Raw genomic sequence first — 17985 nt, forward strand, 5'->3', positions numbered from 1 at the left:
TAGTAACTTTTGAAGAAAGAGATTAGTAAACACTACGTTGTTTGTATTTATATATTATGTAGTTTATGTGTTTTTGTATCTTAAGTATTTAATAATTGATTAGATACGGAAAAACCAACCAGACGGACTTAAACAAGTATCCCAATAAGAGAGCTTTTCGCTGGAACTTTGATGTTCTTAGTCATCTCATAAGCCAAATCTTGTTACCTCTGATGCCTATGTACGTAAAGTAAGAAAGGAAATATAAATAACAGAACCTGAAATTTGAAAAAGTTGGAGAATTTAAGAGCCATGTGACTCTACAGTCACATACTGTCAACACACACGAGCCTCCAATAGTTCACTAAAAATGAGAGAGCCCACGCTTTAAAGATGGATACATCAGACATGTTCCTTCAATAACCTAGAATCTGTTTAGCCAGATATGGAAACTATTTTAAATGCATGTTAACACCAGAAGCTGGCATTTTAATTTGCATTTATGCAATGAAAAACGAAACTCTTACAAACCAGAGTTACTACTAATAGCTTTACACTGGAAGCTGAAACACCAATTCCTGATTTAGGAACATTTTATATAGATATATATGATAAAACTTAACATTCACTGATACCCTCTTTTAAACCAAAACCCTTGCAAAAAAAAAAATGGGAGGAGAATCTTGATTAAGCGCCCTCATTCACAGCTTCAAGCAACCAAAAATTGAGAGCTTTTGGGGCAATAATAAAGTAGACTTGTTGTGACTCAAGCTATACTTCCCTGGTCTGAGGCTTCTTCATTGTAGTAAGGTGTTAACTTTCCATCCTTAGTCTTGTTATGGCTCTCGTCGTCTCCACCGCCGATTTCTTGCAACATCTTGACCACACGTCTCATTGAGGGTCGGTTTATGGGCAAGGGACTCGTGCAGAGAAGCCCAATGTTGAGGATTTTGCTTATCTCTTCTTTGAAACAAGAGTCAAGCTTCGGGTCTATCACATGCTCTACGCCTTTCTGGTCCAACGTCGAGCAGACCCACTTCACCAAATCTTTTTCTCCTAATTCCGGAGCAACCGGGCGTTTCCTAGTCACTATTTCAAGTATGACTACCCCGAAACTGTAGATATCACTCTTCTCGTTCACACGGAGCGTGTATGCGTATTCTGCAAATAGTTTGAAACAAACAAGAATTAAAATCTTACAAATCCATTAATAAACAAGTGTGAACGTTGTGGAGCCAATGATTAAGACATGTCTCAATGGACAGTGAATGCACATTTAAGTCTCTCAACTACTATACCTTAAATGTAGTTCGTGTGAATGTACATGCAACATGTACTAATTAACCAACCACATTAAAGTTAGTCTAACCTGGTGCAATATAACCGCATGAGCCAGCGATCCCTGACATGGACTTAGGAGCTTTTCCGGTCAGGTCCACCACTTTAGCCACTCCAAAATCAGCAACTCTTGCACCATAGTCTCCATCGATCAAAATGTTGTTGGACTTAACATCTCTATGCACAATCGGAGGCACACAATCATGGTGAAGATAGGAAAGCCCCTCGGCCGCATCTAAGATGATCTTAAACCTAGTTTGCCATCCCAACGTTCCTCCTTTGCTGCTATGAATCAAATCTCCCAAGCTACCATTAGGCATGTACTCATAAACCAATAGCTTGCAATCTCTCGTGGTGCAGCAACACCATAGCTTCACAATGTTCTTATGCCTAATCTTACCCAACGTCTCAACTTCAGCCTCAAAGGCCTCGTCTTTGACTCCACGTCTCTCGCCTTTCTCTGGATCAGTGTCTCCTGCTTCTTTAACTGATCCTCCTGTCCATAAACGTTTAACCGCCACGGTTTCTCCGTTGGTGAGTACAACCTTGTAGACCTTACCCGAAGCTCCGGCTCCAATCACATTGTCTTCATCCAAGCTTTCGAGAATCTCGTGCTCACTGAACCCGAGTTTGTGGAATGACATAAGCGTCCACTTTGATCTCTCCACAGCTCTTTCTTTCTTGAAAGTCTTGTACTTGAAGTAGAACCAAGCAAGTCCCGCGACAAACACCATTACCGCAAGTACGAATATCGATCTGAGAACCCATACATAGCCCTTGTTCTTAGCTTCATCCCCAGAGCCACACAGACCCTTTATGTCCCCGCACAGTCCCGGGTTCCCGAGGAAGCTGTTCTTGTACATCTCCTTAGCTAAAGAAGGCGGTAGCTCACCGGTTAACCGGTTATACGACAGGTTCAGCTGGTTTAGCTTCAAACTCTGTAACGAAACAGGGATGTTGCCGGAGAAAAGGTTTCCCGAAAGATCAAGATAGTTCAAGACCGACAAATTTCCGATTTCGACCGGGATTTGACCGGAGAACCGGTTACCGGCTAAATTCAACTGGTTTAGCTTCTTCCACGATTTGATTTTAGGAGACAACTCCCCCGTAAACCGGTTACCGTGAAGATCAAGAGTACCTAACTCATCGAGATTCATCAAGCTATCAGGCAAAGAGCCACTGAACTTGTTTCCACCCGCCGACAACTGATTAAGGTTGTCCAAAGACCCAATCTCCTCCGGCAAAGACCCGGTGAACTCATTGTTGGTAAGTATCAACTGCGAGAGATTCGACGCGCCTCCGATGGTCTTCGAAACTTCACCGGAGAAGGAGTTGTTGACGAGCTCAAGCAAGTAAACATGAGGCAACCCCCAGAAACCGGCGGGAACTTGACCGGAAAACCGGTTATACGCTAACCGGACACGCGTCAAGCTACGACAATCTCCAAGGCTCTCCGGTAAAGGGCCTGAGAACGAGTTGTGGATAATCAGAAGCTCCTCCAGCTCCCCTTTCCCGCAGAGCTCCGGCGGCAACTCGCCGGAGAATTCGTTTTGGGAAACGTCTAGCCACTTCAACGGCGAGTTGCGGCCGAGGTCACGAGGCAACTCGCCGGTGAAGCGGTTTCCGAAGAGCCTGAGCTCGTACAAGTTGGGAGACGAAGCTAAACTCTCCGGAACCTCGCCTTCGAGATTGTTCTCGTAAAGATTCAAACTCTCCAGCGCCACGCGGCAGAGCTCCTCCGGTATAGACCCGGTCAACTGATTCATCGACGCGTCGAAAAGTCTCAGCGACTTCAGCTCCCCGAGCTCCGGCGGGATCGCTCCGGTCAAGGAGTTGTTGTAGAGCTCAATCTGCACGACGCTCTTCAACCCGCGTAGCGAGCGAGGGATGGGACCCACCAGGTCGTTGAGCGCGAGGTCTAAGTCAACGAGTTCGGTGAGTCGGCCCAGCGAGTCGGGTATCTCCCCGAGTAAACGACATTCCGTGAGCCACAAGACCTCGAGGCTCGTCAGGTTCCCGAGCTCCGGCGGGATCCGACCCGGAGTAAACGGGTTGTACGACAGGTTGAGCATCTTGAGCGAGGTGATGTTCCCGAGGAACGGAGGGATGGTCCCGTCGAGGAGATTGTAGACGAGAGAGAGAACCTCGAGGTTTTCGAACCGGCCGAAACTCGCCGGAATGTCGCCGGAGAAGTTGTTTCCGGTCAAGTCGAGGGACGTCAAGAAGGGGAGATCCGCGAGGGTGTGGGGAAGCTCGCCGGTGAGGAGATTCTGGGAAAGGTCTAGAGTCTGGAGACTCTTGCAAGCTCCGATGTCGAGGGGGAGCGTGGAGTTGATGTCGTTGTCGTACAAGGAGAGGTCCGACAGTCTGGAGAGGTGGCAGATGACGGAGGGGAAAGGGCCGGAGAGTTTGGCGCCGGAGAGGTCGATGGAAGTGACGGAAGTGAAGTCTCCGCCGCAGTAGACGCCGGACCACCGACAAGGCGAGTCGTCTTGAGGGTTCCAGGAGGCGAGAGAGGAGAGTGGGTCGTCGAGAGAGTGTTTGACTTGTTGAAGGATGAAGCCTTCTTGGTTTAGGGAGTAAACTGTCGGAAGAATCAGGAGGAGAAAGAGTAGATGCATGTTTCTTGTTCTGTCTAAACGGCGATAAGAGATAGAGTGAGAGAGTGTTGAAGGAAGTGAGATGATAATAAGAAGTCTGGAAAGCTTTGACCGCTGACATGCTTATTGTTTCTACTATCATTGAGTTTATATACAAATATTTTTAATTCGGTTGCAATTATTATTAACTATTTTCTGTTTTAAGATTTATTACAGATCATAAAAGAGAATGTTGTAAATAATGATATCTACTAGTCAGTCTTATGGGAACATTTATCATTTATTATTTCCCAAATTCTTCTCTCATTTTTATTAGTTCAAAAACCTTTATAAATCAATATTCAATAAGAATAACTAATTATATATTTCTTTTAATTTAAGAATAATTAATTTTAGTTAAAACAACTGTGGAATGTTGGAGAATAAGGTTGGCTGATGGTTAGTGGTGTTGTTAGCTCTCTTTGAGAGAAAAAAAAAAACAAGAGTCAATCTCAGATGAGAAAGTTTTGATGAATCAGTAGTGCTTGTTTTTTCAAAACATAAAAAAATAAATCAGTAGCGCTTGTTTTAAAGACTGTGGAGAGTGCTGGGATCGAACTAAGAGGGTTAGTTTCTATAGTCGTGTAATAGATTTTGCACTAATTGTACTTCTATACAAAAAAATGTTTTCAGTAAAGTCTGAAACCATAGACATGTTGATTAACCTCGTTAGAGAGCAAATTGTGTTTGCACTTTGGTTCTTGCTTTTATACTAGTTTCTGTTCTGCCAACGAGTTTAGTTATACAAGGGTTGATGTAAGTTACTGCAATAAGACATGTTTTTTTCTAAACAATTAATAAGACATGATTTTGTGTGGAAAAGAAAGATATAGACATACCAGATGAAGTTTAGTAATTTTAAGCATGTATCTTACTTATATAGATCATATATAGATGTACATGCTAAGAGCATCTCCAACTTCACTTCATTTTTTACTTTTTGTTTCATTTTGAATTAAGTTTTGCTCCAACCCTACTTTATTTTTTACTTCAAAATGAAGCAACGAACAGTGTTGCTTCAAATTTGAAGATCTAATGTATATATCTTCATTTTTTTTTAAGATAAACTTTTTCATTGTAAATTGGTCTTTAATTTTTATTTATTCTTATCTTTTGCTAAAATAAACTATATGCTTTAATATAATCCAATTAATTTCAAAATTTCGACTATTATTTTTATCTAATCAGATGTTTATATCAAAAAATATATGAATATTTATTTTTAAGAACTTTTTAACTCCATTTAAAAAAATCAAAGATAAATAAACTCATTTTTTACTCTAAACACTTTTGTCAATTAATCGTAGAAAAAAATTATATATATGGTGTTTTTTATACAAATTATGATGTTTTGCGTTTGTTTATTCATGTTATGTAATAAATTCATTATATGAGAATGTTAAATTTATATGAAATAATAATTATGTTGGGTTATTGTTAAAACAAAATAGTTAGTCAAAATAAGTAAATATAAAAAAGTATAAAGTGTATATTAATAATTAATGATAAAGTGGAGATGGAATATATTTGGAATATTCCTTTTACAAGAAAGAAATGAATCAAACCATTGGAGTGAATGTTGCTTCATTTTTTGCTTCATTTTGAAGAAAGTGAATTTTTAAAAATAAAAATGAAGCCACCCATTGGAGATGCTCTAATAGGCGAGAACATATCGATGAGTCTAGGTAGCAGCTATTTAGATTGGTTTTAGATATTTCCGTCTGTCGTTCAAAAAAAAAGAAGATATTTCTGTCTAAACATAACTAGTATAATGTGTTTATAATTAATGTAAGGGAAATTAGGCTAGATAGCTAAGAAATAAAACATATTTAAGAATCTAACTAAAAAAAAGAGTCACCATTATTATTATATTATGTACTATATTGCCCTTAGTATCCGATCACTAAAATCTCAAACACGCTCTTCTTTAATTACCAATCGCCACCACCGTCATTTCTTTCTTAATCACCATTGTATCTTTATTGTTGCCATTTTCACTACAATCACCACAAATCTGTAATCTTTGTTCAGTATTTTATATTTTTAGGCCACAATCCTATCAACCATCATCTCTTCCTTCGTAATAACTACCGCCTCTATCAATTCTGTTATTCTCGTATGTACTGTAAATTTCAAGTTAATATATACTATTCTATTTTCTTGTTACTATTCTATTTTAATAATGCTTTATATTATGTACAATGTGAGTGTTTTGATATTTGAATTAGCGTTTATATTTCTTTTTAGGGTTTAGTGATTAGCGTTTTGACTTTTGAGTTTAGTTTATGGAAAGTTTGGGTTAACATTGGAGTAAACATTACCTTCTTTTCTTTAATCATAGACATTTCAAAATTTGAACAATATGTACTACGCTATTTCATTTGTTACTATTCTATTTTGATTATGCTTCATGCATATTTTGATATTTGGATTATAGTTTATATTTTCTTTTAGGATTTAGTGATTAGTGTTTGGGTTTGGACGTAGAAATCATCCATAGATGTAGAGGAGGAAACACAATTCATTTTCGAATATACCATTCTATTTAATAATTTTACTAATACTTGCCATACCACCAGTTTGCTCTATACTATTTCTAATCTATGTTATAAAAAATCATTGGTTCCTATATATCTACATCCACCACTTTCTTTGTAACCACCACCACCACCATTGTCATTACCATCACGATCACCACCTATCTCATTGTCTCTTTTATATACTTCAAATTATCACAATTTTACCATACCACCGTACTCACATCCATTGCTATGATACTATGATAATCATCACCATCAGAATCCATATCTGCCCCTACCGTAATCATCACCACTGCCGATACAATAATCACCATCGTCGCGATAACTGTCACAATTGTAACATCAAAACTATTATCATCACCGGTTGTTTCATAACTGTTACTGTTTTTTTATCTCTATCATCAACCATGCCTCGTAATTTCCTTTCATTTTCTTCTTTTCAGTTTTAACATAATCAATAATTTTCTTTATCGTATATTTGCAAGACAAAAGGTTAAAATCGGATTTTCTTCTTTTCAGTTTTAATGTCATCAGTTATTTTCTTTACCGTATACTTATAAGACAAAAGGTTAAAACTAGAAAGAAAAGGAAAGAAAGTGTTATCCATTTAATTATTTCAAATAGGCCTGGGCAAAAGGCCCGAACCCGATTACCCGAACCGAACCCGGTCCGTTTAAGGTGGTATGGGTCGGGACCGGATCTGTCAAAAAAACCGAATGGGCCTGATGTCTTGCTACTGTCGGGTGTCGGGTCGGATCGGTTAAAACCCGAGAGCCCGAATGGTTACACCCGAAACCCGCCTCTCATTAACCCTAATCCCCTTTTTCCCCAAATCGTATCGCGATTTTATTTTTTCTTTATCTTCAAGGAGAGAATCCATGAAACCTTTCCTAAATCTCGATCTCCCAAGATATCCTCACCGAAATGATTTCCTAAGTCCGATTATCGGATATCTCCAACTGTTTTTGCACCTCCTATCCGATTCTCTTCCTCGATTTGAACCCGATACCCTAAGTCTAAGATCCTATAAATACTTCTGCTATCATCATCGTCTCCTCCATCACATATCTCAAGTAATCAAGCAAAGGTACACCTCCTTTTACAGAGTACTCGATGCTTGTTTAAATTTTTTTTTCTTGCTTTCGGGTTTTTGGGGTTTGGTTCAATTTTTAAGATTGAAAAACTTATGTTTTGTTTCGTATTAAGCAAGCATCACGATTCACGAGTGATCATAGGTTCTTTTACATGAACTTGCTGACATGTGAAATGAAAACATATCGTGCATTTTGATGTTTGTTGTAAGGAAGTCTTATGTTTTGGGTTTGTTGTACGAGTAATAATAGGTTCTTTTTCATGAACTTACGGTTTTGTTTCGTATTAATCAAGGTTGATGTTTGTTCTTCGGCTATGAGCTGAGTTTACGGTTTTTCATGAACTTACGGTTTTTATGAACTTACGGATATATATGTTTTCCAAACTAATTTTGTACATGTTGATGTTTCTTCTTCGGCTATGAGCTGAGTTTTTGGATAGAAACTAATAACTGAATTGTTTCTTTTGATGTCACTGATGGTAATTTTTATTCTCATTATCTTGCAGATGGTTTCCTCATCCTCCAAAATCCCACACACCGTTGAAGAGACCATGGACGTTGACGTTCAAGTTGAAGGAGAAGAGTGCCAACGAACTCAAAACCGTGGGAAGGCCATTGCTGTTGATGCAACGTCTGGTGTCTCTTCTCAGTCAAAGAAGGTGATGAAAATCGTTGTGCCAAGGTCTGGTGTCTGGAAGCATTTCACCCGAACCAAAGAAAGTCGAGACAGATGCATCTGCCACTATTGCCAGAAGATCTTCTCATGCGCTACCAAATCAGGAACATCAAACCTCCAGAAGCATCTGTCCATCTGCAAAGAGTACCAAGCTTGGTTAACCAGCCAAGGTATGAATAAGATGGAGATCAACACTGATGGCAACCTGAAGTCATCAAAAGTTGCAGAGGCTGTTTTCAGAGAGGCATCAAATGAGTTGATCGTGCTAGGAGAACTGCCTCTTTCATTTATTGAAAGCAGTGCTTGGAAACACTTCTGCAGAAAGGTAATTCATTAATATACCATTACCTATTTTTTTATCTTCCTTTTAACATGAAAAATTACTAATACTTTTGTTATTTACGCTTGCAAGGTAAACCTCTACAAGCCACACTCGAGAAGGACTGCCACCAGAGACATCGTTGAGATGTATGTGAGGAAGAAAGCAGCTTTGAAAAATATGCTTCGCACAACCAAACAAAGAGTGTCACTTACAACTGACATTTGGGTTTCACAGGTTACAGGTATTTTCTTTACAGCTTTTTTTTTTTGTTTTATAACTTTTATTTATGCTATACTTTTTGCTAGCATAGAATGTCACTTTTCAAAATTTCTAAATTCATTTTTTCAAAAAAAAAATTAACAAAGACTGTCACGTAAAACTTCTATGCATATGATATATTTATAAAGTTTTTTATTTTTTTCTGAACTCTGACTTTGTTTGTTTAATTTGTCACAGGTGCAAGTTATATGGTGATAACTGCCCACTTTGTGGACGCAACATGGCAGCTGAAGAAGCTTATCATAGGCTTCAAGTACGTGATGGACCACAAGGGGCAGACCATCGCAACTGTGCTCTTGGAGTGTCTAGCTGAATGGGGCATTGAGAAGGTATTTTGCATTACAGTAGACAATGCGACTGCTAATACTTCTGCCATTAGGAGATTCCATAGGGATTTTAGTGATGTATCCCCTGAGTCTTTAGTTCTAGACGGGAGTTTCTTGCACATGAGGTGCTGTGCTCACATCATCAATTTAATTGCTAAGGAGGGTTTGACCGAGGTAGGAGAAAATGTGTTAGCCATTAGGAACGCTATTCAGTATGTTCGCTCTTCAACACCTAGGCTTAATGCATTTGATCTTAGAGTCACTACTGGGAGAATGAGTCGAGGTAGCTTACCTATGGATATTAAGACTAGATGGAATTCAACCTTCCTTATGCTGTCTAGGGCTCTTCAGTTTAGAACTGCATTTGATAGGATGGAGGCAGAAGATAGGTTGTATAATGATTATTTTTTAGAGATGGAAAATGGGGTTAAGAGGTGTGGACCACCTTCTTTGAGAGACTGGAGTGCTGTTGAGAAGCTCAAGAGGTTTCTCATAATCTTTTACAACAGCACTCTGGTTGTTTCTGCCTCTACGACGGTTAATTCTTACAAGTGCTACGGTGAGATAGTGACCATAGAAAGAAACCTCACTGCACTAGCCAACAGCTTCGATCCTGAGTTGAAGGTGAAAGCGTCGGAGATGTTGCAGAAGTTTCTCAAGTACTGGGATGGTATCAAGAGTGTCAACAGGATGCTGATCTTAGCCACTGTTTTCGATCCAAGGAAGAAGATGCAATTTGCCAAGCTCTGCTTTGAGAAGCTCTATGAGAAGGAGAGCTTAGAGTCTAATGCAATGCTGGAATCTGTTGGTGATCTTCTCAGGTATTTGTTTTATAATCATGAATTTAATCTCCGAGACCTCAATAACAATGCCTCCAAAACTTGTATAAATATTTTATTTATGTTTTTGGATCTCAGGTCTATGTTCAAAGAGTACAACACAAGACTCAGAGGGTCTACTGGAGAAGCCTCTCAGTCAAATCACGCATCATCATCTCAGCCTCCTCCAGAGTCGACAGATCAAGGCCCGGATAGAATGGAGCTGGTGGTTGAAGATTTCGGTTATGAGCGGATGGATTGTGTTTACAAGGAGATGGTTGCTGAAAAGGGAGAGGATTCAAGGGACGAACTTGAAGTGTACTTGAAGGAGGCAGTTGAAACTCCTAAGCTCTTGCTTGGTGTGGAGTTTGACATTCTCGCGTGGTGGAAGGTCCACAAGATGAAGTATCCTGTGCTTGCTGAAATGGCAAGAGATCTACTCGCCATGCAAGTATCTTCAGTGGCATCTGAAAGTGCTTTTAGCACCAGTGGGAGGATCTTGGAGCCATATCGGAGTTGCTTAACTCATTACATGATAGAAGTTCTCATGTGTACTGAGCAATGGATGCATGCTGACATCAAGGTGAGTGAACAAGTCACTACAAATGAGCAAATACTTGCTGATGTGGAGTTGCTTGATCGACTTCAGAAAGGTATGTCTATCTTTTCACTTAGTTTCTTTATACTGTCTTATGTGTAGTATTTGTTTATGCAATGAGCTCCTTTCTTATGCCTTGTTTTTATGTTGTAGAGTTTCAAGCACAGATGCTTGATGATTGAAGCTTCAAGGTCGAAGCATGAAGTGGAAGAAGGCGGGTGAAGGTGAAGCGGGTGAAGGTTGAAGCATGGAGCTTCAAGTTTTCTGCATTTGGTTTTTATTTCTTTGAAATTTCAAGTTTGAATAATGTTTCTTATTTTGGTTTTAAGCATTTCATTATTGCTTTGTTTGCATTCTCTGAGTTGTTAAGTTTTTGACTCTTCTATCAATAATAAAAGTGTTTTGGTTTTATATCAGTGTTGCCTTAGGGGTTATGAGAATTTTCAATGCTTTATTTCTCTGTGTTTTTTACTTACTTGCAGCACAAGTTACGAAATTCTTTTGTACGGTAATGGTTACTTTCACTACAATTAGTACTTTTAAGAACCGAAATACTAACCACACCCCGAACCGGAAAGTATTCCGGGTTATACCGGTTCCACGCCTGTCTACCAACCCCGACCCGAACCATATAGCCCCCGAACCGATACCGAACCGATCTTCAGTTTTATCCGAATGGGGCTTGTTTTTGTTAACCAAGAAAACCCGAACCCGATTAGGATGGATCCGAAACCCGAATGGTACACCGGTTGCCCAGCCCTAATTTCAAATCAATAGCTATATTCTTAATATTGATCTCAAAATTGGTTAGTTGGCAAATTAACCCTTAATGTAGTCTAAGTATTTTATTTTAATTTTAATTTAAATATGAATAATATTTTAAATAAATAAATAAATAAATATATATATATATATATATATTCTAAAAAAAATTTGGATAATTGATCGATATCCATTCATCTTCTTTTTTTTTACTTTTACTCTTTAGATATCAATACTATTAAAAGGGAAGGATTTTGAAAAAATCTACCTATGAAAATTGTTTGGACCTATTATTTTTAAATTTTTTTGGACTTACCATGTATATTATAACAATAATTGACAATATTTTTTACCCTATAGACTCCCGATTATTACTCTAACCATGCGAACTGTATACATTATTATTTATACATAACCACTAAAACCGATTGCTAAACACTCTACCCAAACAAAATACATTACATGAACCAAAACCAGAGCACAACCTATTATAACTGTTACGTTAACGAAATATTCATTTTTCTCACATATTACCATCGACTACAAAACACGTTACATGTAAGACACTACACTACATAGAAGCTTTATACAAGATTTGGGTGTAACATTATATGATTCAAACATTAAATTTCATTAGTAAAATAATCTTCAAGATTATATGATTCAAACACTAAATTTCATAATTATGAAAAGCAAAACAAAATCAAACTCGCGCTTTCAAGCGCGGGTCAAAATCTAGTATAAATTAAAATCCATTTAAATATTTATGTTTTTCTATTTTGATCTGGTGTCTTTTAGTTTAATTCTTTTCAGTTTGGATTAATTCTTTGGTTTTGAAATTAGCCTTTTATTGTAGTTCAGTTTTGTTATACGCGACCACGTAAATGTTCATTTCATTTTGTATCAAATTTAAGATTAACTATCTGATATAAATGTTTTTACATGGTGTTGGTTACTCATGTATATTATTACTGTTGGACATTTAGGCAATTAGAATAATATCATATGTGGCTCATTTGATAATTTAATATTGTGTCGGCGAATATTTATTTTAATATATGTGATAGTATATTAAATAAATTATTTCTATTTTGATGTTATAATATAAATAAATTCATTCAAACTCTATGACAATTTTGTTCATATATCTTGTAGTGGAATGAGTGGAATGAATTTCTCTATTAATAAGATAGATATTAGATCCAGTTGTTAGGGACACCATGTGTTTTTTACAAACAAAATTTCAAAACTATAATTTGAAAAACAACACTACAGAAATTTCACCCAAGACATGTTTTAATTTGTAGGGTTTCCTCAATTCAAAAAAAAAAAAAGCAAATCATTGCTAAGTAATTAATACACCTACTATTTTAGATCTTGCGGTAAAATTTGTGATAGATACAATTTCCCCAACAACGAGATCCACAAATAATAAATGTGGTGTGTAAGATTTGCCATTTGTATGTACCTAGATAGTAATTAATGAATACGATTCATTATTTCTTGTTTTGTGAACAAGCAAAAATGAAATAAGCGCATCCATGTTAAGATATAGTAGTATAAAGAAAATATGAGATCAAATTGTTGATAAGCCAACCGTTAATGATACGTGGAGTAGTATTTTGGTTGTGTAATTATTAGATAATGCATGCCAATCTCACTCAATACACACTCCAAGTTGTCTTTTCTTTTGTCGCATTTTTCATTTTTGTTTTGTCATATTAGTAACTCAAAATGTTATGTTGCCCCTACATAAGATAACATATCATTTTATGATCCCACGTCGAAAGATATCTGTGCAGTTGAACCTCCACCTCACATAACACCGGCACACTTATAAGTATTTCTCTTTAATCTTTCTCGCACATTTCGGTATTTTTCTGTATCTTATCTATTAAAATAGAAGTCATGATTTTTTTTCATGCGTGACATTTTTAATTAAACCATTATTTAAAAAATTATCAAATGTATTTCTTTAATGCGAATAATATTTAATATTTTAACTACTTTAATAATAATATCTTTTAATTTAAAATGTCAAAAAATCTGTTGAAAATAAAAGATTATAACAAGATTTTAAATGTCAAAAACTGTATATATATATCTTCACTAATTTTGTAATTAGTAATAAAATGTAATTATATATATATATATATTCAGTTATCTTTTAAAATAAAAAATTATATCATATTTTATCTATTTTATAATAATATCTATCATTTTAAAATAAAACCTTTATATTTAAGTAAATATGATAAAATTATTTTAAATTGATAAGTTAATATATTTTATTTTCATAAATATAAAACATCTATGCTAAAAAATATAATATGTTGGTAGAATGGGTTAACATTAGTTAGCTATATAATACATTTATAAAAATTAGCCTATCTTAAACTCTTATATATACAATAATTTATTATCTTAAATGAGTAAACATAAGAAAATTGCTAAAGGAAATATATCGCTCTGAATTACAGGGTATGATCATAATAAATTAAATACAAAATAATTTTTAAATATGTTATTTCATGAATAAACAATTGGTTTGATAATCAAACATAAATTCAATACAGCAAATATATAATAAGAAGCAACATACATATATATATATATATATATGTGTGATGATTTGAAATAATTAATTAATTTATATCATGAAAACTATAAAATTATTATATTTGAAATAATTATATAAACATTTAAATATATGAATAACATTAAAAATATATACTAATTATATAAAACAAATATCTATATATATAAATGTAAAAATAAATAGTGCGGATCAAAATCTAGTGTTGATTTAAAATCTAACAACCTAATTATGTACGTGTGTGGTGTGTCCATTAACGTAAACTAGCTCCAAAAATAACATACTTACCGGACGTAACTATGTTTTAATTAGTCAGCACATTGTTGTTCTACATTGCAAATATTGATTCATTTTAAGATTAGTGTTTTGAATGATGTGTTAGTAGTAGATTAACAGCAACAGCAGCAAATTAAAACAACAACAAATTACTAAAATGGTCTGAAATGTTATTTTTTGTAAGTAACAATTTATATAAAAAGTTAATTAAAATCTTTATTAATTTTACAGGAAACAGTAACCAAACATTGTGAGTGTGGTACTTTTAACGTGCGAGTGAAGTTACAGACAAGTAAGAGCAGCATCATTATCATAGAATCGCACTTTAATAGCATTTACTTTCTTTAAATTATTTTTACTATATAACTTTGTATGTTAGTTTGGAACATTTCGAACTCGTTCCTATTTTTGTCTCGATATAGAGGAAAAATTAACAATTTTTATTTTTTATTCTATATCTAGAGTAATGATATTACAGAAAAATATATTAGATCAAACTTCATCTCTATGATGAAATATTTTATTTTAGAGGATAAATATCAATATACATTAGAGATGGTATCTTTTGCTATCACATTCATTTTAGTATCTTTTTTTTTGGTTTCTAGAGTTTTTCTACATAACCGATAAGGCCATAACAATGTTTATACTCATTTTTGTCAGCTTAGCAATTAACGTACGTAAGTAAACCATATCATGACTATACATTTGAGCCTAACAATATACTTGAAGACTTGAACGAAAAGTTTTCAGATTTTTGAACAATAACAAACAAAATATCAACGTTTTCTACAAAATTGATCATTACTTTAGAAACCAAATAATTTCACTTCCATCACGTTTTTTTTTGGGGGGAGGGGGGTTTGCCCAAAAAAGAGAGATGAAAGGAAATCGAGAAAAGTAGAAAAGAGAGTATTCCCGAGACAAAACCAAAGTTGGAAACATCGCACCGGTGTCTTATCATTCATAGGGACTGCTGCATGCAATCTCGATGTCTGTTTATACCAATGCAAAAACAAGATTCAACTTAAACAGCTGCTCTACTTTTGTGTGTGTGTTTTTTGCTTCCTCAATTCATCCAAGGAAGGAACATATGAGTCATAATGAATTGTTTCATCGTTTGTTCTAAAATACGGCTTGTGTATTTTTTTTTTATCAAAGCAGTTTGTATATATATTATTATTATATCTTTATATGTAAGAAGTTATAATTTTCTTAGTCACACCAATTCATTGTTCTATTATCTACTGTATATTTAAAGTAGATACAACCAATAAACTTTTTTTACAAAAGAATCTACGGTATAGTTTCCATATACACAACTAGATTTACTGCGCTATCTCTAATTCTCTATACACGCTATATATGTTGTCCAACCACTAATTGTGTAACTAGAAGCAGTAGCGTTGGTGACAACTCAATAACTTTATATTCTATTTCGTATTTTATCAAAAAAAAAGCTGGAAAGGAAAGAATGTTAATATCATGTGGATGTGGGCGCAAGATTTGTGTGAGGTAACTTAGCATTGTATCGTGTGTATGGATCAGTCGATCACATGGCAAAGCACTATACATTTGTAACCGTTAGGGTAACGGTTATTTGGAGTAGTTGGACACCCTTCATTGTATGGACTCATTCTTCAAACTATATGTTATGACTTAAGAAACAATGAAGTTGCCAACAGTCTAAAATATAGAACTAAGGTGAGAAATGTATGCGAACAAATATATTTTACGTTGTTATCTTAAGTAATTTAGAAAAGATACATGCTCATTTACAACTAAATCTTTTGAATTTAAAATCTCTGAATGATATTATAATGTTTTTGTTTCAAAATTAAAATTTTATTTTTAACAGTGTACTGGTTCTAATTTTGATTGGTTATCTGTGGTTAACCACAGTTAAATTTTCATTAGTGGCTTAATCTATTTTTCACGGATAACGTGAATAGCATAGACCTGTCTTTCATCTGTCCCAAGTCAACGACTTGTGATTCAGTGTTTAATTTAGCATTAGAATATACTACAACTTAAGAATAACAAGGGAGTTGCAGCAAGTCGCATTATCTAGGAAAACATTATGTAAAATATATTATGACATATATAAAAAAAAATGGCGCAATTTTCCTTCTGGCTTTTTTTTTAAGTATGTACTTGAATTGAGGCATATTAATAATACATGGGCTATCTTTTCTTTTCACATCAAATATTAATACTCCAAACGAAAACTTTCCTCTACTATTTTTAATTCTCAAATGTGTTTCTTTTTCACTACTTTTTCTTCTTTTTCTTTTGTGAAATCTTCAAATAAGCTTTTGTGGTTGTACCCAAACTTTTTCGAAATATCCCACTTGCAATAAGATCTGCGGGACCTGATATATTGTATAGTGGCACTTTTGCAAACTTTGATGGAATATAAATTGTACACCATCTTATCAAATAGTATATTTTGAAGACTTACACCTGCTCCTGTATCACCTCATCGATCCATATTCAAATTGTATGTTGGTAAAAATCCCAAGTGCACCCAATATCCAGGGCCAATATCATAAGAGATCTTGAAAACTCTACATTTTTCTGTTAGCATGTTCTATAGAATTTATTTTAGCCAAGATCAATTCAAGCCCGTATGTAAAAAACCTCCTCATATTGGTAGAGTTCCCGTAAGATATTGAGATATAGAGTTGATGGAACCTCTTATGATTTCTCGTGATCTATATAAGTGTTTTATCTGGACCGATGGGTCCAATAATTAATTTATATATAAACAACTGTAGTTGTGGGTTCGACGTGGTTAAAATATGAAAATAGAAGAGCCAAAAGAAACAAGAAAAGCGTCTAGAAGCAGGGAGAAGTTCAATTTATTCAGACCCAAGTTTTGGTGATCTTCCTACCTTGCAATCATAATTATTCCCTAAAGTTTTTTTCTTGCCTTTTTGTAACGATAATGATTCCCTTAAGCTTAATCATTCACTTTAATTAATCTTTAAGAATATACTATTGAGTTTATTTCACGTTCCACCTTCATCTTCCTGCTTTTGGTTGGTGGGGGTAAAAATAAGAAAGAAAGAAACCCTCTTAACAACTATTATCTATAATGTTCAATTTCCATTTGAAGTTCTATAGTAGTTGTTATTGTCTCCAATCTAAAGTTCGACATTTTCTGTTCTTTTGAGTCATGCATATTATCACCGCATGTGTCGTGTACAAAAAAGCAAGTTTAGCTTATATACGATTTGGAATCGTTTCAAACAGATGTTCCGCCTGACAAAGATAATGTTCCATCTTTCAAAGATATATATTTTGTACATGTAGATATGGACAAAATATAACAGTTGATTGGTGATGGAAGTGTACGGTAAAGAATTTTTGGCTTGTGACGTTAATTAGGAGAACAAGCATAACCATAAGAGACTAGAACATATTGTGGTTCAATAGTGATTGCACTTCTGATATTTTGAATAGTATATAGGATAAAAATAAAATTATATTTTAGATATCTTAAAATGCTCAAATGTAAAATTCTTGTTTTGTATCGCAGATTCAAGAGAACTGAAATGTGTTTCTTTTCAATTTATTGAAACAGTAAAAAAAAAAGCACGAGCTGATTAACTACGTTACTTAGACCATCTCCAATGTATTTTGCTATTTTCACCTCTAAAATAGGGGAACTCTATAATAGAGGTGAGATATGCTCCAATGTATTCCCCTAAAATAGCAATCTCTAAAATATAGAGTAAAAA

General features: G+C 35.0%; 1 protein-coding gene across 1 annotated transcript; it reads right to left on the bottom strand.

Annotated features, from left to right (window-relative positions):
- Nucleotides 1-441: 441 nt before the first annotated feature.
- On the bottom strand, nucleotides 442-4042 carry LOC106422070 (receptor-like protein kinase HSL1). The gene is made up of 2 exons (XM_048740112.1): nucleotides 1349-4042; nucleotides 442-1140 (listed from the first exon to the last, which is right to left on the bottom strand). The coding sequence occupies exons 1-2, from the start codon at nucleotides 3936-3938 to the stop codon at nucleotides 746-748; spliced, it is 2985 nt and encodes a 994-aa protein (XP_048596069.1). The 5' UTR covers nucleotides 3939-4042; the 3' UTR covers nucleotides 442-745.
- Between the last annotated feature and the right edge of the window lie 13943 nt (nucleotides 4043-17985).

The sequence above is a fragment of the Brassica napus genome, chromosome A9 (assembly GCF_020379485.1).
Source record: "Brassica napus cultivar Da-Ae chromosome A9, Da-Ae, whole genome shotgun sequence".
In the NCBI taxonomy this organism is placed as follows: Eukaryota; Viridiplantae; Streptophyta; class Magnoliopsida; order Brassicales; family Brassicaceae; genus Brassica; species Brassica napus.